At 41.2% G+C, this 26852-nt stretch overlaps 1 protein-coding gene across 13 annotated transcripts in view; it reads left to right on the top strand.

Annotated features, from left to right (window-relative positions):
• Window positions 1-26852, top strand: part of ABLIM1 (actin binding LIM protein 1) — a 191868-nt gene that overhangs the window by 101556 nt on the left and 63460 nt on the right. For all 13 annotated transcript variants that reach the window (XM_021525934.3, XM_077784710.1, XM_077784702.1 and 10 more), the window contains 4 exons: window positions 976-1159; window positions 2620-2729; window positions 17094-17220; window positions 18358-18451. In XM_021525934.3, coding sequence (XP_021381609.1) covers window positions 976-1159; window positions 2620-2729; window positions 17094-17220; window positions 18358-18451 — 515 coding nt within the window. The remainder of the gene's footprint in view (window positions 1-975; window positions 1160-2619; window positions 2730-17093; window positions 17221-18357; window positions 18452-26852) is intronic.

The raw sequence follows: 26852 nt of genomic DNA, 5'->3' as shown, positions 1-26852 counted from the left end.
GTCTATGCAGAAATGTGAAACCGGAAAAACGCTGGTACTGATACTGCATTCCTTCTAAGCTGCATTTTAGTACTGTTTATTGTTGTTCTATTAATTATTGTTATAGTAGCAGTCATTAGACCTCCAGGGCTGGGCAACAGAGAAAGGAAATTTGCAATCCCTGCCCCAAATGCCTTGCAATTTTAATTTTCAAGGCAGGTAGCTAATAAGATACTAGCCCATTATAACAGCTCTGTGAATGAATGTTGGGTAGAGTATTGTGCTGGGGACTTGTGGCAGAAAGAGGAATTGAGCCCAGTCCCCTTGATAATCTTTCTGTATTTAATATTTTAATTTTTCAAGGACTGAGTAACTGCAAGGACCTAGTGTACTGCTTATTTTTTTCCTTAATACTCAGAAGCTCTGATATTGAATATTTCTGGTATTTGATCCGAACATACTTGAATCTTGTGAAGGGGGATGAGATGGCATTCCTTGCAGAGTTAAGTTAGACTGCTGTGAAGAGTGGTTTCTCTTACTGAATTACACAGATACAGCAATATACAGAGGAGCAGGAGTAGTGCCAGAAACCAAAGTGCCTGCAAGGAGCTGGGTATAAATTTTTGGTGATACAGGGGAACACTAAATAGGTAGTTTCAAGTTCTTTGTTCAATCCAAGCTAAAGGCACAGTGTGAAATTCAGTCTCCTATGGCACTTTCTCTTCATGAGGTGTGGCTGTTAGAGACAGGATTGCTTTCTGTCTCTGTGTTGACCAGAAATGCCAATGTAGGACTCTGAATATTTTCTCAGAGCAAAACAGGCACCTGTTTGTGATGTGTTCTGGTTTGAGCGAATAGGCATTTCACAGTGGAAAACCTGCCAAGTCACAGAAATCCTTGACTGGCTCTTCACCCTTTTACTGATGCAATTGAGCAGCTAACATCCTTAGTAGTGACATTTTTCTAATCTGCGTGGTTTGTTTTTTTTTCTTCCAGTGTGTGGCTGTGACCTGGCACAAGGAGGCTTTTTCATTAAGAATGGAGAATATCTCTGCACCTTGGACTACCAGCGCATGTACGGCACCCGCTGCAATGGCTGCGGGGAGTTTGTGGAAGGCGAAGTAGTGACAGCTCTGGGGAAAACTTACCATCCAAGCTGCTTTGCCTGTACTGTCTGCAAGTAAGTCATCTCTTCAGATAGCATGGCAGGAACCCTGTTCAAGGAAGACACAAGGAGAGGTATCACCATGAGACACGAGTCTCAAGAGAGATTTCTCTTGAGGATGCGTTTATTTTGTTATAAAAGATCTGCTGCAGATCTGACTTGAAAGATCTTGGAAATGCCACTCATTTATATGGAGGACGTGGCTTTTGTATGGCATGTAGTAGTTCCCTGTTCTCAGAAAGTTACTCTCATGTCTGAAAGAATTAAGTGTCAGGCTTACACACTGAGATAATAGCCATGAATTTAGTTTAGGTCATCAGCCCATCTTGGTGAGAGAGATGAAGTGAAATTCTGGATGCTACATTTGAGCTCTAAGGACAGACAAACAATCATGTAAGAGCTACTACTCTGGGACTACTGGGATTCCCTCTCTTCCCAAATACTTCTTCTTGTCCCCAGTAAGAAAACCAGTCTTCAGTTCTGCAGCAAGTGATAAGGAGTTAGCTAAGGCTCTGTGGATGGTAGTAAGGTGGCATTTTAAACTCCTATCTCTGATAAGTCATTGAAGTACTTTGTCCTTTAGTCTGGTACATTTTCCAAACCCTTTTTTATTGAAAAAAATTTTGATTGTTTTCTGTTTTTGAATAGTGTGTGAATTTACTGCATTTTGGTAATCATATAATGTATACGTTGTAGTTTTATTTCCCAGGGACAATGTGAAACATGACATCAATTTTCTGTACATTGATTTGCATCAGTCTTTTTATGTTGAATGAACAAAAGATGAGTCTTTGAAATAGATTAATGAAAATCAGTTTTGCTGCTGATTTATTTTTGGCCCACTTAGAGATGGCAGTGGAAAGGAAACAACGCCTGAAACATTTTGTTTTGTTGAAATCAGCAGTAGATTTGCTAAGCAGTTTTTGAGTGAGGTGGGGGTTTGCACTCAGCAGTTAACACTCCTTATTAGAGATTTGGAGTTATTAAATGTTGTTCATCCTCTGATTTAGGCACCAAATAAGAGTTAACAGCAATGTCAACTTCTGCCTAACACACATTCTTAACATTTATGAGTGACTAGCTCCACATTCCTTCACCAACCTCAAGAACAGTTCTGATTCTTTGAGTTCTCTTCTGTAACATTTGCTATCCACAACATCACGCTGAGACCATCATAAATGTAGCTGTTGTGTCTTAGCAGATTTCACTGTCTCTACTATTCAGATAAAATATGTTTGATAATCTTTTTAAATGAAAATACAAGGCAGGTCTAACCTCTGCTCTGCTTGCATCCATGGATTGGATTTCTTCCAGTGCCTGGCTTTGCCAAGGCCACATTGCAGAAACTATTTGGCCTGAGTTTCTGTAAAATATTGATTGCGCTGGAGGAAGGCAGAAAACTCAAGGCATGGGGAGCAGAGGAAAATTTCTGGCATAACCTTTGTGAAAATACATTTTTCTCTTGAACTTTCCAGGCGTCCATTTCCACCAGGAGATCGAGTTACCTTTAATGGAAGGGACTGTCTCTGTCAGATGTGTGCTCAGCCGATGTCCTCCAGCCCAAGAGAACTCTCTGCCTCAAGCAGTAAGTTGCCATCTCATTCCTGAAGCCTCTCACTTTTCCAGGCTCGTCAGCATTTGATGGAATCTTTTGGTGTTTCTAGTTTTATTCACATTTAGAAAAGTGAGCTATCTCTGGGAATTTCTGTGCTGGTTTTTTTTTTGCTTTTCATTAAGTGTCTGTTACTACAGGTGGGAAGAGACACTTAGACATTTCAGTGTGAAAAAATTACTTTTTCCAAGTGACTGGATTTTTAAAAAGATTTTTTAAAATTTTGCTTTGATAGGCACCAGAAAAGTATCTAAGTGATAAAACCTGAGGTTTCAAAGTTGACAGATACTATTTCTTTAATGTATGATTGTGCAAGTTTAAGTATTCAAAAGAAGATGAAGTCAGAGGAAATTAATTTTCTTCTCCTATTTAAGAATTAAATGAAATTATACTTTAAAAGGAGTATCTCCAGGATTATGCTTCCAGTTGACTGATGCCACAATGATACTGTGATCAGAACCTCAGGAAACCATTATAAAAGACACAGGATGCAAATTAAAGGGAAAGATAGAGAAGACAGAAAGTTTGAGAGAGAAGTTAAATTGGCTTGCTGTTGGGTTTTAACACTTTTAAAAGGTAATTTGTAAATTACTGATATTAATCTCTGCCTCTGGTAGTTGTTTTTTTTTTTAATCTTTGGGGGTTTCTTTCTCTGACTGCTGGATTGTACTCAGCACTCACCCAGTGTAATTTTGTAAGTCAAAATGGCTACAGCTTTCCTTGTGACACTGGGAGGTTTTCCTTCAGGGAGAAACTTTTCTCCTGGTACTTGACTTTGAGATCCTGGGATTATAAAGTGCTATGGAAAGACGAAGATGGAAAATGTTTGTGCTCTGTGGATGAGTCAAGTGAATCTCAGTATATCTGATTTGCCTAAGAACATGTAATCAAATCCTTAGACAAAGGGAAAATGAGAGACTTTTTTGTTATCGTGCCTCTCTGTCTGGGAAGTAATGCTTTTCCACCATAATTGTGTATTTGCAGCTGAAAATGCACAGGGCCTAATCAGTTAAGGAAGAATTTAGGAACCTGCAGAATGGCTTACAAGACTTAAAAGGCAACATAAAAATTTATGAGGGACTTGGGGCACCCAGAGAATGCTTCTGAGACAGAGGAATGATGTGGAAATTGATATCTAGGAGACACAATTGGCAAGCATAGTGACCTTGGACAGTACTGATACTATTTTTCTAAACATGCCAGAGCACAAAAGAATCTGGATCTGGCTCTCCGAAGGTGGCACACCTGTCCAGCAGTTGGCACTTGACTCCAGGTGCCAGAATGCCCCTAGAAAAGGAAAGGTTAACCTTGTTTGGTACTTAGCAAGCCAAGAGCTGGATATTCACTTCCCCACAGGCATGGTCTCTGCTGGATTTGCTTCTTGGCTCCCACACTGAAGCCATAGGTAGCAAGGATTATAAAACAACATTTTGTGTGACTTGTGATGAAATTTATTGAGGTTTTTAATCATAATTGTGTCCTGCTGACAAACTGGTTTGCCAGGACACACAGCAAGAGAGCTCCTGCTCTCCACAGCTTACAGTGCACTGCTTTGAAATCTGTAGGCACCTGCCATGGTGTGTCTTGTTCTTTTATGGACAAAGACTTGCAGAAATATGTAGAATTGAGTTTTAGGTTGTTTTAGTGCAAAATTCTGTGAAACAGACAAATGAAAATGAGAACAGTTTATGGTATAAGTTCAGAACTAATCAATTTTTTTTTAAAATCAATGAAGTATCCTCTGTCTTCAAAGATATTCCAGGTGCTACTTTAGTTTTGTGCAAAAGTTGGCTTAGATACAGAAAAGTATCGTGCTGGCACCAGAGAGTTAATTTTAATTAGTCTAAAGTATTTCAGATTACTTCCAGGTTTCTCCTGCTGGCTAATACACACTTTTTTTTTTTTTTTTTTTTTTTTAAATGCTTTGCTGTTTTTGAAAGGATTTTTTAAAATACAAGTTCTTCTGGGAGAGTCTCTGATTCACACTGTGCATCTATTTTGTATCCTATATCACTGTCAGCTTCCTGTGATTACTTTCAAGTAGGTCACTAGAGGAGATTTTCCTTAAAACAAGGAAAGTTTGAGGGAATTCAGTAGACTGCAAATATATCAGGTTTGATTCTTTGTGTAATGTGAAAGGAAGCATTCTATCCTAGAATGCCTGCATTAATGCTGACATGCCATTTTGCAGTGTCTATTACTTCTCACAAATGAAAACTTACTGGCAGCTTTGCTTGAATGATTTCAAGGAAAATCAAATGTGTCTGAATACAGGGGTTATCATTGAATAACATGAACCTGAATATTGTTACACTCTATTGTAGTGCACAGCAGTGAAAATCAGATAAGAGAATACAAAATAATTAATATTTTTTTTTTTTTTTAGCATTAGTTTGGTTCATAGTACTTATTTACCTTTTTTTATATTAGTAATATATTTCTTTCACTGCATATGTGTTACTTGAAATTATAGCTATTTTATTGAAGAACCAATTCAGTGACTCCATATAGTGTAAATTTTTAAAAGTCTCCTTCAGTATTCTGATGCTGTAGAATAATCATCATTTGTAATTTAATCAATCCTATTCCTTGGCTACTGCTAGAAATACACAGTGCACTAACTTTGGGATCTTCATTTGGCAGGAAATCTAGTAACAAATACCTGTAAAGCACTTTGCAGACAAATGAAATGAGTGGTGTTTGGTTTTGTTATTGTATTGGTGTTATTTTGTTATTTTATTTCATATGACAGCTTGATAAATGGCATGTGAAGTGTAAAGCAAAGTGACTGGGACAGATGTAGAGCAGCAAAGAAACAGGGGACAAGTAGACAACACTGACTAAAAGTGAGGTGTTGCCTTGGATAGTTCAGGGTTTTCAAGATTCTGTCAGAGACATGAAGTTTTTTTCTTTGGAGCCCAAAAAAGGAGTAATGCAGTAATGTATCCCAGTAATTGCTATTTATGTTTTAAACAGTGCCCAGGTTTTGTATTTGGTATCATGATTGCCTGGACTGTACTGCCTTTAGTTCTTTCTGCTCTCTGTTGTGTTCTGGCTGCATGGTAACACACTGTGTTTAAGGCCACGTTGTCTCTCCAGAAAACCAGTTGTGCAGGCACCTGTTATTTCTAAATTTTGGGCAAAACTGCAACTGTGCAGTTGCATAGTTGCATAAAATGCCTTCCATTAGGGCATTTCATCAGTGAATTCTCCCCAAGGCAGCTGGTAAATGAACTGATGCAGGCTTTGAAAACAAAAGCCTCCGGTTTAGTCAGACCTTCATTTTTAAAAAGTACCACACTGGCTTCCATTTTTTCTTGAGTGCACCAGGGGTGTTGTGAGAAGTCCAGCTGAGAGCAGAGCAGCTGTACAGAGATCCCCCACTTGGGACAGGCACAGGAGCTGGTGCCAGCAGGCTGTGGAGCTCGAGCCAGCATTCTTCTGGCCCAGGCATCACCTTTGGGATCCAGAAGAGACTACAGGTCTTTGAGTATAGTTTAGTCCCTCTTCCTCAAACTGAGTTTTTTTTCCCTTGGGAAATTCACTATTTCCACAATAAAGCATTTCAGTAATAACAATGCTGTGCCATTTTCTACCTGAGGTTGAGCCCTTTCTCTTTTGGTTCCTTATCTGGGTGCTGGTCTGGAAGTTTTAGTTATTTCTGATTATCTTTTTTGCTGAAAGGTTGGATCATTTTTAGTGACGAACATGAACTAGCTAAGAAATTGCATTTCAAGTGAAAAGTGTGTTTTCTGGGACAAAAAAAAAGAAACTGAAGCATTACAATCACCTAACAGGAGTTTTCATTTTGAAAAATTCATCTTCCAAAATGCTGAGGAAGACTTTCACCATTGTTCCTTTTCGGTGAAAGAGATACTTGTGTCCCATGAATGGCAGTGGTGATGCAGTTTGGAAAGGAGCATTGAGAAGATATTTCAACTTCCCTTTCTTTGTAAGAGTCTCTCCTGTGAGTTAAGAGTTTTCCAACTGACCCACAAAGTGTTCCATGTGCGTGAATAATCCTTGGTGCAGCTGCTCCCCAGCCAGCCGGCGTCCACGTGGAGATTTCACATCGTGTTTTGTGTTTGCCCTGGTCTGTTTTGCACATGATGTTCTGGCTCAAAGAATGTCAGCTTTTTGGGACAAATGCTTTCATGCCTGTCAGTGCAGAGTCTGCAGGCTTGCATTTGGCCTCACAACTGGGGATCTTTGCTCTGTTGTGATATATATAAGAAGCTTAATGCTTAATGAACCTGTGGGGAAAAGGTGTCTTTGCTAATTATTCAATAGCCTTATCTCTTTGAAAAAGATGCAGGCAGAAAAGTTGTCACTAAATAAATGAAACTTCCAACAAGGTCCTGGTAATACTGAAGTAAAGAAGAGCCAACATGCTGAAGGAGGAGGAGGTGGGAAGGAAGAAATAGGAGTTATCTTTTGCCTCACTGCCCAGAAAGTGGCAGGAAAGTGAGCTTGTACTTGAAACAACAAAGCATCAAAATGGAGAAGCAAATTTACTTTGCAGTCCTCCTTTAAAGGCTCTTTAATTCTTAATGCAGTCCTATAGTCAGGACATAACTCCTTTCATTAGATAAAAATATAAGTGATTGCTGCCAAAAGTAATGTCAGAGCTGATGTATAAGCGTCACAAACTTCTCCATTAGAAATTAGCTAAAATGAATGCAGAATTCCTTTTATTCATAGTTCTTGGGGAAAGTCTGCAGCTTGTATTTGTAACTGGCCACATTTGACTCATTTTTCATTATTTTGTTTTTTATAATTTTTTTCCTGGAGCTCTCTTGAAAACTCCTTCAATTCCATAGAGAATTTAAAAGTGCAGGGAAAGTTGGCTGACTGTTGCTAAGCAAGAGTTCTGCAATGATTTTAAAAGGTGTTGAGCAACATCCAGCACATGATTTTGAGCTTATTCTTAGGAAATATTCTCCCAATTTCACACTGTGTCAAAGCTACACAGGTACTTGGCACAGATGGAGATGGGCCTTGTGTGAGACACTGAGTTCACTTGTGTCAAGGAATATTCACCTGCAATCCCCATAACTTCAGTGAGGGCCCTGGGGAACTTAAGAGAGGCTCAACAGTTCTGGTTGTGAACATGCATTTTTAAATGTTATTTTTTTAAAAATTTTGAGCCCTAAGTTTTAATATTTTTTGTGTGCTGTAACACAATTTTCTCATTTCATTCTTGGCTTGTCTGTTTACATAAGCAGAAGCACTCCCATATCTCTGTGACATTCAAGCCTGTGTTTAGCTACTGGAGATTCAGTTGAGGGTTTGGAGAACTTGACAGAAGGGGCACACATTGTCCCATATCTCTTTTCTTTTTCCCTGTTTAACATAGAATAAAAGCATACTGTGGACATCACTGTTGATTGATTTCAAACATTGATTTAATAATTGATTTTAATCAAGGTTTGTTCAATAACCCAGGAAATCTTGATTAAACTGACTGATTGTAACCTTGGATTACATTTAGATTTTTAATTATAAAACACTAATTGATAAACATGAGCGCACTTCATATCTGTACACATCTACTTAAATTAATATAGCTCTGCATAAAGTCATCATATTATTTAACATCTGTATTTCCCCTTAACAACTGTTTTTGCTAATGAGTTGTCAAACCCTATTCAATGAAATTTTACTTAGAATGCATAAATTATCTGTAGATATTTTTTACTTTAAGAAATTTGCTAGGTACATGAAGACAGTAAATGCATTAAAATATATTTCAGCTTTGGAATTTATATTTTTCAAGAATCTGTAGCTTATAAAACCATTTACTTTGGATCACCATGACCTTAACATTTTGTAAGTGGCACATCTTGTATACCCTAATTTTGCTCATAAATAGGTAAAGGTAAGCAAGTTTTTTTACGTGTGTTTTCAGATCCCACTTATAACTTTGATTTAATTAAAACTTTAAATTCAGATTTTAAATTAAATCCTTTATTTTTAACATGTCATTCTATTTAATTCTCCATTTCTTTAGACTGAATTTGAATCTGTAATAACCTTGCAGGGGAGCTCCATTTATGACTTAATACACCATACAGTGGGTCTAAAATTTTACCCCATCCCCCCCTTTTAAGAATAAAAGAAGCAAATCAATGTTCATGACGTGATAATATTCCAAGAAATTATGCAAACCTAAGCACACTTCCTTTCTGGCAAAAGCCATTAGATTGTGCCTAAGAATATGCAATTCTTTCAATGACACTGGTAAATTTGTATGATTGTTTCAAGATTATTTATTCTTTTGAAGAATGCTTGCAGTTTTTGAAGCATTTTTGTAATTTGAATTACTTTCTAGGATTAATTTTATTTCACTTTATGTCCTCACTCAGAAAAATGGATAAATTACTCAAGTAGCCTACATTTGCACATCTATTTCCTAGTTTTTAAGGACTGGTATTTTAATGCTGCTTGATAAATTGTGTTCAATCCTTCTCTGGAGGTGTTGAAGCTTTGTTAGAAATGTACCTTCTGGGTGATAGAGATAGAGCAGCAGCTCTATTTAAAATATAGTTGTGGCAGGGCAGGAAGTTTCTGATTTATGAGTTTTCTGTCAGAAAATTAGTTTCAAAAAAACCCAGCTATTCTTCAGGAAGATGTTTGCAGTCCAGTTTCCCCATTCCTTTTGGATGCTTTTGTGTTTCAGTAAATTGGACAGTACTAAATATGTGTCATTTCTTATTTGCCTGTGTGTAACCCTATCTTGAACTTGGAAATCAAAACACGTTCATGTCCTTAGGTTTTGCTGGAGGAGTGCTACTCCAAACTAGGAAGTTCTGGGGGAGGTGCAAGGAATTCCTCAGTAAATGGGTGTTGGATGAGGAGGGATCACTAGCCTGGAGAACACAGCTATGGAGGAGATCCCCAGGGACAGGAGTATCTGGGAATTGTCATGTTCAGAAAGCCTGCCAGGTAGTAAGTCAGGAATCAGAGGTCACTTCAAAAGAATGTGAAAAGTGAATTAGCTGTTAGCTAGACCTTACTTTGCCATGTGTTATGCGGACATAAAAACCTTCCTAAAGGTTGTCTTAAGTTTAATTCCTATTTTGGGGAGTTTGCACCTTGTTGGAATTGCTTGTTTTCCAAGAGTAACAGCTGAAAATTATCCAAAATAGTCTGCAAATGAAGAGACACAATGTGCTATCCATGAACTGGATATTAAACAATGAAGCTCTGAGATACTGGTGCATTTCCCTTGGGGTATTGTGAGTGGGAATTGTGGCTTTGAATTCAGCTGGGGCTACCTGAGTACTGAAATGTGGTAGAAGAAATATGGGATAAAAGACTGGCCTCAGCCTATATGTACCTGGCCCTGGTTTGTCCTTTAGAGTAATTTTACAGGTGGGGCTCTAGGGGTGCTGAGATGGGAAGAAACGGAAAAAATTTATTTTTCTTTTACAGGACAATTTAAAACTCTTCTCTTTCATTGTGTGCAGCATGTTTGCTCTTTCTTCCTCCTCCTGTTTCATCCACCATCTTATTCTCACTTCAGGTACCTGTGTGAAAGATTGGGTTGAAGAAGGAACTGGGATTGATGTAGTGGAAAAAGGTTAACTTGGTGATAAGATTTTTTCAGGGACAGTTGGCTGCAGTAATGTGTCAGAAGGACATTTGGTTTGGTCTCCTTTGGGAATGAGGAGTAGAAAGATGTGGAAATAAGGAATTGTCTTTGTTAAACACTTCAATCAGTAGAGACCCAGCGGGGATGGGGAAGAGCATTCAACCTTCTGAATAATTTCAAAAGAAATCAGGTGATGAAACAGCAATTTACAGTAATCACAGAATAATCTAGGTTGGAAAAGATCCCTGAGATCATTGAGTCCAGCTTATGCCCCAAAACCACTGTGTCAACCAGACCATGGCGCTGAGTGACACATCCAGGCTTTCCTTAAGCAGCTCCAGGGATGGTGACTCCAGCACCTCCTCAGGCAGTGCATTCCAGTGTCTAATCACACTTTCTCTGAGGGAATTATTCCTGATGTCCAACATAAACCTACCCTGCTGCAATTTAGATCATGAATAAAGATATTAAACAGGACTGGGCCCCATACTGGCCCCTGGGGGACAGCACTAGTGACTGGTCTAATGATACATCCAAGATGTACAACAACATGTTTCTTAAAAAGACAAGTCAGTGTTGGGCACTCAGATGGTTCAAGGGACTTGTGCTGCAGGCAAAGAATGCCTGTTCATGCCATTGGGATTTCTTTCCCTATTTAATCAACTAAAATAGTTTTATTTTGTCTAACTACTTGTTTTGAAAATATCAGTTTTTCCCAACTTGCCATTTATAATAAACTGTCAAAGCTATACTGCACTTCCCATGGGAAATTTATTTCCCTCCATTGTATGCGCCCAGCCTCTTATTGTTAGATTTCAGGAGTACAAGGCTGCCTATGTGGGTTTGTTTTGCCTTCAGCAAAAGGGCAATAGTGAATTTGTTCTGACAAACATTTCCCATCCTTGCCATGGCAAAGAGAAGGGGTTTGGCAGCAGATTTCCTGAGTTACATGCTGAGATTCAAATCCAGCCTGTAAAATTCTCAATATTGTATGTCCTTCTCTGACTTCCAGAACTTATCACAGCCTCAGTGACCAAATGGTTATGCTTTAAACTTTGAAAACCATTCTCATGCTGTGAATATAGTGAGTTTGTATTTTTAGCTTTGACAGAAATATCTTGAAGATCTGGAAAAGCCTGCATGACATCATCAAACCTTTCCATTTTAAAGCAAGGCTTTAGAAGGCGTTGCCTGATCTGTTGTTAAAGGGTGACTGAGAAAAAACTGTGGTCTTCCCACCTCTACAAGAAATTGCAATTGCACAACCTTCAAATTGCCACAGAAGAATTACCAGGATATAAGTTGTTTTTCAAGGTGACTAAGAGCTATTTATACTTAGAGATTTCTTGACCTTGACTCCAGTGATAATATTTGCCTCTTTCATCACTTCCAAATCACTGGCTCTTTAGGTCCAGCTAAATTTGACAATGCATTTCTGTGTAAGTTCAATGAAAACTTATTGTTTCTTCTGAGCATTAAAATAGCAACAAAAATCCCCCCTCCCCCCCCAATTTTTCCTTGCTTTTCCTGTTTCAGAACAGAACTCTACTGGTGCTGTCTTTATAAAATTAATGTATCAATGTTTTATAAAGAGGGGAAATAGTTACACAAAGAGTGTAATAAGAGTACAAAATACCTGTGACCTGGGGGGGTTGTGGCAGCTTCAGACTTTATCTGTTAGATTTGTGCTTCTGATGGCCATCAGGATTGAAATGAACTCTTTGGTGACTTAATTAAATCAGACTGCTATTAGCTTTGTTCAGAGAGCTGACCTTGCATGAAGCAGAGTTGGTGTAATCATTCACATGACTTTGCATATCCCTCCTTGTTAGGACAAAAGCACATAGAGATGGTTCCTCCTTCAAGAATCATATGAGATGAGCAGAGAATGTGGGATAAAGATATATTTGCTGTTAAATTTGTAAAGCAATCCACATGGGAGTGAGTAAAGTCCAACTCTGTGTGCTGAGGGTTAATCCCAGAGCTGTATCAGCTCTGAGCTCACCTGTGCACTATTGGCTGAGAGCAGGGGAGGGAGGCAAAGGCAGAAAATCCACTGCTTAATTTAGACAGTGACAAATGGCTTGCTGTGCAGGATGCTTCACTCCTGGATGTCTGGGGTGGTGCAGATGCTAAAAAGGGAAACACATTTTCTCATATCTTTACAAGCAAGGTGTCACGGGTGGCAGCTCAGCCTGACCTGTGTCTTTTAGTGGGGCTGCTAAAGGTGGTAGGAGAGTGGAGGTCTAAATCATATATTATATTATAGTGACATGCCCTGTCCCCCCACTTTCCAATGCTTTTGGGCTGGCTGACTCCACAGCACAGTTCTTTTGTCCAGGCATTTTCTTTTGTAGGCAGACATGTCAGATGTGCCATACACCTAAGTGCATTTGGGAGCAATACTGCTCTCTGCATTTTAACCAGTGCTCTGCACTGTCCACCTCCTCCTCTCTGTTATCTTGGCACTGCTGAATGTGTGATGTGCAAGGAGTGGCAGTAAGGAAGAATCCAGGTGATATGGCAAAAAGAAAATGCAAGAAAGCTCAGATTCAAGGGGTGCAGTCTGTTAGACCCAGGTATGAACCAGAGAGCACCATGGTGTGAACCATTGTACACAAATTCGGGAAGGATTGCCAGGTTTTTCAGTCTGCCCTGGCATATGGGTGTGGACCACTATTCTTACCTCACAGCCCTTTTATTTGCAGCATGTGCTAGTTATAGGTTAGACAGATACAGATTGTGCTTAATGTGGTACTGAGATCCTGCCTGCATATGCTGATGACATTCAGCCAAGGGCTTAAATGTGCCTCATGCAGGCCTGAGATCATAATGGCTTTTATTTGTAGAATTTGGATGAACAAATGGTCTTTTCTTAGCCCAGCACAGCCCTATTCACTTTCTATTTTAGGAGATAATGATAATTGCAAGCTTTTCATGTATATACCAAATAGTTTTGTCAAAATTAAAATCAGATTTATTTAAAAGCCATCTCAGCCTAATAGTGCAGTACTAGGCTATTAGTTTACTTTGCTTCTAGACATTCAATGTGTCTGTTGTACTAGCAGAATGGGAATGATGTTAATTTCCTTTTGCAAAACACTTCAAGGAACCCAGAGAGTGTAGATGTCATTGGTGCTATAATATAATAAATGGATGCTGCCAACCCCTGGTATTAAACATGAGAACAATGCTAAGTCTGGTGCTCAGACTTACTGTGACTTTGGCTTACAAAGAAGCAATTAAACAGTCAGAGGTACTTCATGGATCCCTGCTTCCCCCATGTATCTGGTTTTGGCATCAATAAAGATGCCAGACTAGGTAGACCTTTTGTGTAAGGCAGTTTCTCTATTCCCACCACCTCAGAAATTAAGTGTTTTAAAAATCTTTTTATTGTTTCAATTTCTGAGAAATTTCAGCTTCATGGAAATTTCAGCTTCACCGAAGTTTCCCAGACAAAAAATGAAAACAGCATGGAAAATACAGCAGATTTTTTGAGGGAAAATATAGCAGGGAATGCACACCAGGAGGAAGCAGTAGTGCTAGGGAGCTGAGAAATGGGTGCTGTTTTAAAACTGTAGTTCAGCAACTACTGGAACTGGGGGAGGATCTCATTTGTTCTCAAAGTCAAAGTCATGTTGCATGGTTTCAGATTTAGCTTAAGGAAATGAGGGCTGGAAGGGACCTCAGGAGATGATGTAGTATCCTCCCCAAACCACAGGCGAGATCAGCATGCCAAAGCCACTCTGACACGTGTTTGTCCCTTCCTCAGCCCTGTGCTGGAAATTCCAGAGCCTCCCTTGGTGACCTGTTCCAGCCTTTGCTGTCATCACAGCCTGGCATGGAGCCTTCAGCTGTCATGGCAGAGCAGAGGGATACATTACATGGTGTCACTCCTTGTCATTTCATGATTTCAGCTTGTAACTTATGTCCTCTAGAGCAAAGTTAGGACATCTCAGGGCTGCTTTTCAAGTCCAAGTTGTGTCAAAAGACTTGCATTTTGTCACAAGATACCACCGTGCTTAGTCCCCCTCCCCTCCTTTTTTTAGGGGATTTGAGAAGAAGAAGAATGCTGATAGGAAGAGAGAGATGCAATGGTGGATTCCTGGATAGCAGGAATGTGCAGCACATATTTGGGGTTCTCTTGGCTCATTACCCAACAAACAAAAGTCATGCCCTTTAGTCAAAAGGACTGACTCTGCTCTCATTATCAGTTGTGATAATAAACTTGGACTTGCCCTTTTGCAAGGCATGGTGTTGCCTGGGCTTAATCCCATGAAGAGGGGAAGGTTTTTGGGCTCAGTCATCTTGAGTGTTGGAGCCAGGTTGATATTCTCCCTGCTGCATGGGCTTTAACAGCTCACATTGCTCAGTTCTGTTTGTCTCCATTTGTTGTGATTTATTCATGTTTCAGGCATTCACCAAAGGAACACCAAGTCTGGGGATAGTAATATCTGGAAAATCTTTTGTTCCAGGCTGTCTCTGTGGCTTCCATGAGTGCCTGAGCTGATGGGCATTCCCATTCCCTTTCCACTTCACTGGGCTTCCAGGCCCTCCCCTCCCTCAGTCCTTCTGTCCCCTGAGGCTGGGCACAGAGCTCAACCCTGGTAGTTCAGTGCTGGCTGCCACATCAGTCTCTTCACATCTTACCATGTGCTGGACTGCCCCTTAACAGGGAATCTTTTTGAGTATTTTATGTTTGAAGGGAGAGGAATGGAAGCTTGGAGCTCAGCTAGAGAATGTCTGATATAACATGAGATATTGTGGCACCCCCCTGGGACAGAATGCTCCTGGCTTCTGGTTCCCTTTCTGCCATCAGGGTCCTCCAGGACTGATTGCAGTGAAAGTACCAGGAAAGTACCCAAACTGAGCCAGAGTCCTTTTGTCAATTAGAGACAAGGAGAACTTCAGCTTCCCATAGCTGCGGGTGGATGGCAACACGCTTGTTGGGGTCACTTGGCAAGACCCCAACAGTGTGAAAGTCCTTTTTCCCCAGCCTGGCCGCTGAAGAAGAGTCTGGAATGCGTGAAGCTGAGTTTTCAAGGTTGTTTATTCTTGCTTGTCTATAACATGTTCTGCTGCCCTGCCCAGCTCTGTCCTGCAGGGCAGCGTGTGGGGCTCTGCCCTCAGTCGGATGTTACAAACATTAAATACCAGAAACTCCCTGTGCTGGATTTACAATAATGTGCCACTATCTGTCACCTACGTTGAACAGTGTGTCCCCAGCCTGAACCAACAGAAAAATGGTGTGAAACATGGAGGGCATGAAGAAGGAGAAAAAGGACAAGACACACCCAATTTCCTCCATCTTGTGCCCTTTGGACCCTAATCTAGAATCCTATAATTTTACTTTTGCACCCATGTTGCACTTAATTATTACTTATATCAAACACTCAGAGTTGTAATTCACCCTATAAGATTGAAAACTCTTTTCCATGGACAGAGATCAGAGACAGTGTCTCTGGGGGCTCTGTCCAGGGGGTTCCTAACCCCTGCCAGGGTCCCAGACCTGCCAGGGCAGCCAGAGGGATGTCCTGGACTCCCACACACGCTCTCCCTGCAGGCCCCATCGCAGTGACACGGCTGCCAGCCCTGCCCTGGGCTGTCCCTGCAGGAAGGTGTGTCCCCTGCAGGAAGGTTTGTGCCAGGGCTGTCCCTGCAGGCAGGTTTGTCCCCAGGGCTGTCCCTGCAGGCAGGTGTGTGCCAGGGCTGTCCCTGCAGGCAGGCAGGTTTGTCCCCAGGGCTGTCCCTGCAGGCAGGTGTGTCCCCAGGGCTGTCCCTGCAGGCAGGTGTGTGCCAGGGCTGTCCCTGCAGGCAGGTTTGTGCCAGGGCTGTCCCTGCAGGCAGGTGTGTCCCCAGGGCTGTCCCTGCAGGCAGGTGTGTCCCCAGGGCTGTCCCTGCAGGCAGGTTTGTTCCCTGCAGGCAGGTGTGTGCCAGGGCTGTCCCTGCAGGCAGGTTTGTCCCCAGGGCTGTCCCTGCAGGCAGGTGTGTGCCAGGGCTGTCCCTGCAGGCAGGCAGGTGTGTGCCAGGGCTGTCCCTGCAGGCAGGTTTGTCCCCAGGGCTGTCCCTGCAGGCAGGTGTGTCCCCAGGGCTGTCCCTGCAGGCAGGTGTGTGCCAGGGCTGTCCCTGCAGGCAGGTTTGTCCCCAGGGCTGTCCCTGCAGGCAGGTGTGTGCCAGGGCTGTCCCTGCAGGCAGGTTTGTCCCCAGGGCTGTCCCTGCAGGCAGGTGTGTCCCCAGGGCTGTCCCTGCAGGCAGGTGTGTGCCAGGGCTGTCCCTGCAGGCAGGTGTGCCCTGCTCCGGTGCCACACGCGTGGTTCTGCTGCCACCCAACGGGGACAGGGCTCTCGCTGGCTCAGCTCCGTGCGAGCTCTCAGGGTGTTGCTGAAGCAGAACCACAGACGCTGCTTGCTGCTGCTGCTTGCTGCAGAAGACAGGAACTTTCTGCACTGAGGACTTGGTCACAGCTTGTTCCTGACAGAATGTGAAGTTTGTACAGAGCTGGGTGGTTTTTGAATGAGAAACAGCACGAGAAACAGAAGCACTTTCCCTCTTCTGCTGAGAATGTCTGCAATGAGAGCGACTGTTGGTGCAGGAGCTGGGAAGGGTTTAAGGAAAGGAAGCTGTACCTTTGCACTGCTGTGCACTTCACCCCTTTGGCTACCAAATGTTGTGGCAGGTGGGCAGTTAATTAAGGTTAATGAACCAAGTAGCTGACAACAAATGATCTGTTTGCTTGTTTGCAGATTGTGCTGGCTGTGGAAGAGACATCAAAAATGGACAAGCATTGCTAGCCCTGGACAAGCAGTGGCACCTGGGCTGCTTTAAGTGCAAGGCCTGTGGGAAGGTCCTAACTGGGGAATACATCAGCAAGTGAGTAATCTCTGCTTCTCTTCTGAACTCGTGGTACAGTTTTAGCTGCTAGCAGAGAAGAGCTTGCAGCAAAATTCGCATCTCGAAGTCCTGTTTTGACCAAAGTCTTTGTTCCCAGTGAGAGCTGAGCTGGGAAAGTGAAGTGCAAAGTGCAACTGAAAGCTCGTGTTTAATGACACCAGTCTATATTTAATACCAGTCTGAAAGAGGTATAATTACCATAGAAAATTTGGTGGTTTGTTGCGCATGTTTTCTGTAGTAGCCAGATAAAGCATTGTGTCATTTTGCTTTACAACGTGTGATTTTGAGGGGAAAAAAATAGGACTTTGACCATTTCTTATCTTTGCTAGATAATAGAGTAAATGTGATGATGTGGTTGACCTGACATTGTATTTCTCATCTCCATATAAGAAACTAATGAAGGAGGGTTTTGAGTGTAGAGGAAGAGAACAGGGAAATGATAAAAGAGACGAAATGAAGATATAGTTTCTTTTTCCCCCTTCAAGCGTATAGCAAGAGAAAAAATAAGGAAAGAATGTCCATTTCACAAACCTGTCATTTGGGTGTGTATAATATTTATAAGAAGTAGCATCTCTAATTTCTCAAAAAAAAAATCTGGTGCCTGAGAAATGCTCCTAGGCTGACTAGTGTTTCCGCTTCTACTGTATGTTCCTTGTACACACTAAAATACTACATTACCTTACACTTGAAATAACTGCTTATAGTCTTGTAGCCTACCAAAGGTGTTTCTTTTTTTTCTAAAGTGAACGAAAACTGTCTGCATGTGATAGACTGTGATTTCCTCCCAAGCCCAGAGAGAGGGATCAATCAGTTACACTGATTCCCTGGAACTGCACTACCTGTAGGTGTAGAGTCTGCTCTAAAGAAGAAAGTTTACTTCAGTACTTTGTCCTAGATGCCTTCTCTTGATGGAAATTTAAGGAATAATTCTGAGAGGCTTATATTAGTGAGAATATGATTTTTGTTTCTTGTACTACAAAGTGTTTCCCTTGAACTCCCCCCATTTACCTGAGTCTGTGTGTAGGAGTTCCAAACTGAAGACAAATGAAGAGAGTAAGTCATGCTGTAACCTGTTTAATATGAAATGGTTTGTAATTTCTGAAATTTCTTTTTCAGAGATGGTGCTCCTTACTGTGAAAAGGACTACCAAGTTCTTTTTGGAGTCAAGTGTGAAGCATGTCACCAGTTCATTACTGGGAAAGTCCTAGAGGTAGGTGTTTTGTGAACTAGAGTTTATGAAGAATTGAACCACCCATTATGTTCTCAGATAACTGCAGAGAATACAAAAATTCTCATAGAAAGTCTTCCTGCTGATTCTAGAACAAAGTTGCTGATTTTCAGAATTATTTTCAGTGTTTTAGTTTTGCAGTCGTCAGGAAAATTGTGTGATACAGAATTAATTGTACTAGTTTCTATGGATCTGTGGTTTCTGCTTTTCTCTCCTCATGGTGATCTGCAAAGCACATTGCACTGCTTATTCCCTGTCAAATTTTATATAGTTACAGAAGTAATTTGAGTACTGGAATCACTTTTGGTAACCATAAGTTTGTCAGAACTTACCTTGTGAGAGTTACACATGATCTGAATGATGCTGAGAAGGTGAGAGGGAGAAACATGCTGGAGAGGTAAATTATGTGTTCAGAAATGAGAAGGCAGAAACCATCTGAATGATTACCTTTGCTGACTCTTACTTGGAGTCCTCAGCATCCTCATTGAAAACAGTCAAATCTTTTTAGAGATGTCAGCACCAGCCTCCATCTCTCATGGCTCTGGTAAGTCCCCTTTGAGCTGGAATTCTTGAACTATGCTTGGATTGCTGTGTCATGACTAAATTGTTTAAGGGGCCAAAACACGAAGGGCCTTCCTTGTCACTGAGATATGAGAAACAAAACTCTTGTCCCTGCAGGAAACCACTCAGTGGAAAGAACCTAAGCCTTGAGCTCAGGTCAGGAGCTGGAGTGTATGTTTTTGAGCAAATAACTGAGAATAAACCTGAAAGTGTCACCAAAAAATAAGAGCAGCTGGAAGCTACAAGTGAAAGTGTGTTACAGGTTCCCTTCTTTGTGTCCCATCTTACACATGTAAGGCTGTGTCAGCCCTGTTGGAAGAAATGTCAGGTTTGACATAAGATGTTATTGTGGTTTTAGTTGTGGAGGTTTCTCTGGTTCAGCACTCAGAATATGAACCAGTCACCATGAGGGACTCAGAGCTTGTGTGGACACCCTGAGCATTTGGAAGAATGCACAGTTCTTTCATTAGCCAGACTTTCAGCCTGCCTCCTTTGAAATGTGTATCTAATTCCTTTGGAGACCTGCACAGATAATTGCAGAGAGCAGCCTGGGTTTTCCCCCGAGTAGGAAGGCTGTGTCTCTGGCTTTCTTCTTCTGGCCTGCCACCATCTGCTTATCTATTCCTGTCTACTGATGAGTTTTTGCAATTTAGCATTGTGTGTTGGAGACACTGTAGTTGCAATGCTGTGCAGGAGAGAAGTAATTGGATTTGTGAGATTGGGAAACATAAAATGATTCTAAAATTGTTTTAGGTGTGCATGACAGTTGCTCTCACCTATGAGCGATGCAACCTATTCAGATGGAAATAACAAAAGAAAGGGTTTTTGGAGTTTGTGGAGGGCTGGGAAATAAACTATTTATATCTGAAGCATTTTGTGAATATAGCAAGGTTGCACTCATGTTACTTTTCCTAGCATCAGTGAGAAAGGAACCTAATTGTTTGAGGGGTCATGAGCTGTATCCCATCAGAACTGGATAAACTGAGACTAAGAAAAATTAGTTCAATTGACCTGGAACTTGGCTGTCCATCAGAATTTAAGCCAACATTCAGGGATGTATCCCAGAACCTTGGCGCTCATTTTGGCCCCAAGGTGAGTTTCTCACTTCATAGTTCTTATTCTTCTGTGGCTGTTTATTATTAGAAGATGAGACAGCATTTGCTGCAGAAAGGAAGTATGTTCAAACTTTTACTAGGGTGTCCCTCTTCTAAGAGTTAAAATCAGATAAAACAGATAAAGTTTTTATCTGTTTGACCTGGCCCCTGCAGCATCAGACTTTTCTGATGAATTAGAAACAGAACTTTTGAATGATCTTGTCAGTAATGGAAACATTAAGCGTGCTCAATTCTGGTTAAGTCTGGAAATTTTACTTGAATATTTGTGGCTCTCACTGGTTATCAGAGACCCAACCCAAAATACTGCAGCAGAGGGCAGCAGTGGTTCTTAGCACATAACTGAGTCCAAACTCCTCGACAGCCTCTAGAAGTTGTGTTGCTCTGACTGCTGTCTGTAAGGTGTAGGCTGGCCAAGTCGTTGGAAATTTTCACCAAAAAAATTAGCATTGTGTAGCCAGGGAGGCCATTCAGACATTGGCTTAACTGAATTGCAGTGTCTGTTAGCAGTTTGGATAGTCCATGATTAAATTTCTCCAAGCATCATCTGGGAACGCAGATGCAGGACAGACATTCAGACACTCTGTGTCTTTTAAGTGGTGGAAAAGTTTGGAAGATAGAGGTGAGCAGCTGCTGTTCAACAAGCAGAGCAGTTTATCACAACAGTGGGCTTGTTTCATGGCTCCTCACTGTCAGAGATGCACAAAGTTCCAAAGAGGCAGAATTAAATGCTGCCTCTAAATATGACTCAAGGAACTAATAAGTCAAAAGCTAGCATGGTAAAATCATGTGTGAGCACGTGTGTCCCCTTGGGCAGCAGAGGTCATCTAAAGGATGGGTCAGAGCATGACATAAATCCTCTGGTAATAACGGAGATGAGCTCGGAAGCAGCCACAGGAGATAATTCACAGAACAGGAAGCCACAGGTCAGAGAGGGCTGCAGACCTGCTTGAGGCAGGACAATTAACAATCTCCTTATCCTCTACTGGAAATCACCCACAACCTTTCAGTTCACCTGAAGTTTTAATTTAGATGAAGCTTGAGATCCTCACAGGAGGATTACTGTCTTCCCTCTTTGTTTTCATTGGCAATGTTTCTTTGGGAAATTTCGGTATTTTGGATGATTTATATCATGTGGGTTGTCTCTTGTTCTGCTCTTTCCCCCTTGAGAAGGAAAACATACTCTTGGTGTGAAGTAGAAGCCTTACAGGAATTGTCTAGGTAGAGGTTATGTCTGCCCAGCCCAAATTATGCCTACTAATATGCATTCAGAAAAAAAAAAACCAAAACACTTTGTATTTTGCCTTTGTTAATAAAAATGATTGCAGCAAATGTCCTGTAGTAAATATAGTGATCAGTAAATTTCATTTTATTTGTCAATAAACTAATTCATTATGTCAGAAGCAGAGTATGCTATCTCATCAGTTTCATCCAAAGAAATTATTAGAAATATTTGAAGGGAATTATGTAGTACATTGTGAACAAACACTTCCCTCTAATGGATCAGAATTGATTAGCAGCAAGCCATTTTGGTACTGCTTTATTATCTGCTTATTCTTATTACATCCAGGGCAGTCTGTAGGGAGATGAAAACATGAAAGTTAGCTTTGGGTTCACAGAGGCTGGTGCTGTCTATTTTACCTGTACAAGCCTATTTCACTTATTTATTTATTGAGATTCTTTGCAGCATTTCAGACTTGTAACTGCTGCTTGTTTTGTCCCTCAGTATGGCTTTAGCACCTCTGAGAAAGTCAGATTTTTCAGTCTCCTACAATGAACAGCCAGCAAGAGAGACAGCCACTCATCATGTGGACCTAAGAGTCTTCATCTCAAAAGCAGCAATGCTGTGCCCCTGGAGCACCCTCAAAAAAACCCATGGGAAAAGCCAAGGTTTGGGTTCAGACTGAGATTCAAGGACAGACTCCCTCCAGCCACTCTGTAGAAGTGATCCCTTTGCTCAGTTAAGAAATGCATTAGGAGAAAGATAGTACTTATTTTGCTAATATCCACAAATCATGGAAGAATGCTCCTTTTTTCGAGGCCATTGAGGTAACAACTTTCACTAGCCATGGAAATACGCAGGAAAAATACCATGTGCATTTAAGTCAGCTCAGATATTTCTGATGTATTATTTGGCACATTGCTTTCTGTGACAAATGCTCACAGATGACAGATGAGTGCGTGCCAACACAATAAATGTGGTAAATGTCCAATATGAAACAGATATTGCAACTTTCTTGAGCATAATGAATATTTTAATGCTTGAGTGTTTCAGGAAATGTTGTCAAGGCAACAGAGATCAGTGCTCTTCCTTGGATTTCTCCAGCAGAAAGGAATCTTTAGTTATGAAAAATTACTCTTTTCCCATTAACTCTTGTAAAAATGTTTTTAGCAGGCTGTAACAGCATAGTGAGAGTGAGGAGTTCTACATAGACTTCCCACTGAGCAATGGTTTTCATAGCTTCAGGGCTTGCTTGCCTCTTGAAAGATGTCTGTCTTATCCTAAACCTGCAAATTTCTGTGCAGCTCCACAAATCTGAGTAAACTTCACCATGTATTTAGCTATCTGAAAGATGTTGACCTAAATGATTTTTGTCTAATGTGTTCTTCATACACAGTATAACTGCTACTCCAGGGCTTAATTCAAATTATGTTAAATCATTGAGAAGCTTCCAGCTGACTTCAGAGAATGATGGATCATCCATGTATTCCATTTTTGTTTATCTAAAATGTCTTACAACACTTCTAAGCAGTATTTTTTAGCTCTGCAAAAGAAGACATGAAGGCAGAAAAAAGTGGATATTTTTTATGAAATTGTACTAAAAGACTGAGAATAAGATTGAATTTTTTACAAATTTCACCTTTTCCAGCTACAGCTGATATGAACAGGATTTAATCTCATGATTTAGAGATGTATATATCTGCTCTCAGGTGCCTTAACCATCTTGCTACTCCACACATTTATTTTTATAATGCTATTTGCTTAATATTAATTGACAAAAAAAAAAAAAAAAGAAAGGGTATTGTGTGGTTTCTCCTGGCTGTGCACAGCTCTAGTTCCTGCTCAAGGGGCTGCTGCCTGCCCTGGGTTTGCTTCCTGTGCACTGTTGAATCTTGCACCCCACCTTGTAAGCAGTGGCACGGTGCCATTTGCACAGATGGACCTGAAAAGTGTCCAGGCCACCAGAACGTTCCCTGGATTTCAGACTGCAAGGTCAGGTCACGTTCTAAATATGTTTGTGATACTGTAATTTATGTTGAGCTGATCCTGATTTTTAAGAGGAGTAGTAATTTAAGATGTGGTGCTTACACATGAATGAAGTTTAGTACTTGAAAGTACTGTTACTGAAGTTGCCAGAAGATGTCTCATGTGTTCTGTAACTAATTCTGAAACATGTCAATTCCGACACACCTTGACTTCTGAAGGTAGAAGGAAATAACACTAATTATGCAAGGGAGAAAAACAAACAAACTGTGGAAGCTGCTGCATTTGTCTAAGAAAATTGTATCTGTATTTAGGAGTCAAAGAATATGACCCAGAAGAGTGTGTAAGTTTCTTCAGATGTTGTTTTCAGAGCTAGATTTAGAAACCTCTACTGTGAGGGATTCATAGAAGTTTCTGCTGATTCTATAGATGAGAATGAGTCTGTTCTAAATATGAAATAAATAAACAAATAAATATCATCACAGAACAACCTTGCTGGTTCCCATACGAACTGTAAATGAATTATTTCAACAATGCCTGTCTATGCTGTCGAAGTGTTGCCTCCTGCAAACTCTCACCCATGTCAGCAGCTCTGCTCACGTGAGTATTAGCATGCAGATGCCTCAGTTGATTGACTTTCAGAGACACCCACACTGCATGTTTAAGTAACCTATTCTAAGGAGACTTGGGCTCATAGCTCATGTGAAAACATCATCCTTCTCTGAAAGATCCATGGACAAAGTTTAGTTAGGTACTTCAGCACAGTCAAGTATCTGGTCCTGTGTTCTTAAAACACTTTCCAGATTGAGGAGCCATGTAGAGAATCTCCTAAACTGAGATTTATTTCCATTCTGTTCAGAAATGTTAAATGAAAAAGTAGCATATATTCTTCTGCCCAAAAAAGTATTTAGCAAGGCTGTATTCATAACAATAACACAGGAAGTATCATAAAATAGTTAATTTACTGGATTTTAATGATGCAACCTGTACTGGTAATGCAGGTTGATGTGAAGTAAGAGTTCAAACGCTTTTATAAATGAAGCAATTGATGAACCCAACAGAGACTGAGGATAGGATGTATCCAAACAGGTTTGGTGGTATATTAAAGTTGTGGAAAAATAATATCCCTGAAGACTGCACTACCATTCTGTTTTCATAGCATTAGGTATCTTCTGCTTTAGGTGTCTTATAGGCTTGGGAGAGACTTTGCTCTCAGCCAGAATCTCCCAGTCACTGCTGTGATCTACACACACCAAAATAAGCCAGGGGAAAAGGCCACAGAGCACATGAGAGGCAGCAGTAGAGTTTAGGGTATGATTTGTTAGTTCTGTGATTTGCTTTGTTTGTGTTTAATGTCACTGCCTTTAGAACAAAGGAGAAAACGTGATGGTGTTGCTTGAACATGCCAGTTAAATGCTAACAAAAGCAGAAGCACATGCTGTGGGCACTTGCCCTCTTAGTCAGTTGTGCACAGCAGAGAACAGGATCTTTTTGATTATGGAAAATACCTGGGCGAGATCAGATAGGGTCAGAGTACAGAGGCATTGAAAACTCATCCAGTGTTCCTGGAGTGTGCCTGAAGCATGATCTCAGTCCAAAATGTGCAAGCAGGATAAAGGGATTGAGGTACCAGTGTGGGAAGTAGCCCCAGCACTCGGGCTGCATCAGTCTGAATCAGGCTAGAATAGAATCTCAGTGAACCTCTGTTTGTAACAGAATTAGGCTAACACCCAGGAGGCTGTATAAATTCTTCAGAAGCTGTGGAAGTAATATTTAATAACTTCCAGAGGAGAAGAGTGCTGAGTGGATACTCAGCAGATGCCTGTCCCCAAGGGAAAAATATTCTGAATTGTGTCGACATCAATGACAGACAAAAGTGGTGACAGACAGAAGTGGTGACAGAGGGTCCTGCTGCCCCTGCCTGGGCTGGTGTGCTTTTCCTTTTGCAGAGTGTATAGATACTACTGTAGTATGTCACATAGGTGAGAAATTTAAGTTTTAAAATTTTTAATATGTTATAGATGGGTTCAAGATAGAGGATGTAAGACATTGTCTCGAGTTCCTTTCTTCTCTCTTCTTCCTCTTTCTTCAGACTGGGATGGCCGAGCTGCAGCCGCAGTGGGATTAATGTGCAGGGAGGGTTGTTTGGTGGGTTTGATGTGCAGGGAGGGATGTTTGCTGGGTTTGCTGGGTTTGATGTGCAGGGAGGGTTATTTGGTGGGTTTGATGGATTTCATGTGCAGGGAGGGTTATTTGCTGGGTTTGCTGGGTTTGATGTGCAGGGAGGGTTATTTGGTGGGTTTGATGGATTTCATGTGCAGGGAGGGATGTTTGCTGGGTTTGCTGAGTTTGATGTGCAGGGAGGGATGTTTGGTGGGTTTGATGGATTTCATGTGCAGGGAGGGATGTTTGCTGGGTTTGCTGAGTTTGATGTGCAGGGAGGGATGTTTGCTGGGTTTGCTGGGTTTGATGTGCAGGGAGGGATGTTTGCTGGGTTTGCTGAGTTTGATGTGCAGGGAGGGATGTTGGCTGGGTTTGCTGGGTTTGGTGGGTGTGTGCAGGAGGAGGAGGAGGAGGAGGAGGAGGAGGAGAGCGGCTCCGGGCTGGGCGCAGCTCCGGGCTCAGCAGAAGCAGCAGCACCGCGCTGTGCTCCTGCCTGAGCCCCAAGGGAGCTGGAAATGGAGCTGGACTGAGGAACCCCTCTCGAAGGTAAATACACCCCTTGCTGTGAAACCAGAGCTGACCTGCAAAGGGCCACGGCTTTCCTGGGGGAGGGCAGGGGGGCGCAGCCTTGTGATGGGGATCAGAATGGGGACTTGTGCTTTTGTTCCTGTGCACCAGAAGGAATTTTTGGGGGATTTTTTTGTTTGTTTATTTTGTTTTGTTTGGTGGTGGTTTTTTTTTTTTTTTTTTTTTTTTTTAATGCTGTGTATAATTGTGTGGTTCAGATAAAGAGAGTGCAGCTACACTTGTTTTTAAACTGCCAGGAAGAGAGAATGACAGAGATTGGTCTATTTCTGATTGCTGCTGTATGAAGGAGCAATATGAGTCTCTACCTTAAATAATACTTAATAGAGTTTCTTGGCTGTTTCGATTGCTTTGGAGATTTTTTGCATAGAAATAAGATAAGCATTTTTTTTCCAGTTTCCCTGTGTTTTTATTGAGAAATGTGTTTTATCAGTTAATGTAGAACCGCTCATTTTTGTTTGTTTGTTTTTTTTTCTTAAATGTGGGGTTTGGATAAAAGCAGGGTAAATGAAAAGTTTAATAATAACTCAAAATGTGGGTGAATGGTTCAAACAGGTTGCCTATGTAGCTGAGTAGCATCATACATTTAACTTAATTTAGACTAACCTTCCCTGATGAAAAATAAATACCTTGCTGTAATTACTGAGAACACCACATCAGGCGCAAGATCAAAAATCCAGAATAAATATACCTGTAGAAAAATAATATCAATTACTTGATGTAAAAATATTTCTAACAGAATTTTAGTGGTTTCCCC

The sequence above is a fragment of the Lonchura striata genome, chromosome 7 (assembly GCF_046129695.1).
Source record: "Lonchura striata isolate bLonStr1 chromosome 7, bLonStr1.mat, whole genome shotgun sequence".
Lineage (NCBI taxonomy): Eukaryota > Metazoa > Chordata > Aves > Passeriformes > Estrildidae > Lonchura > Lonchura striata.
Note: the sequence above shows the minus strand (reverse complement) of the source record. Positions and strands in the feature narration are given on the sequence as shown.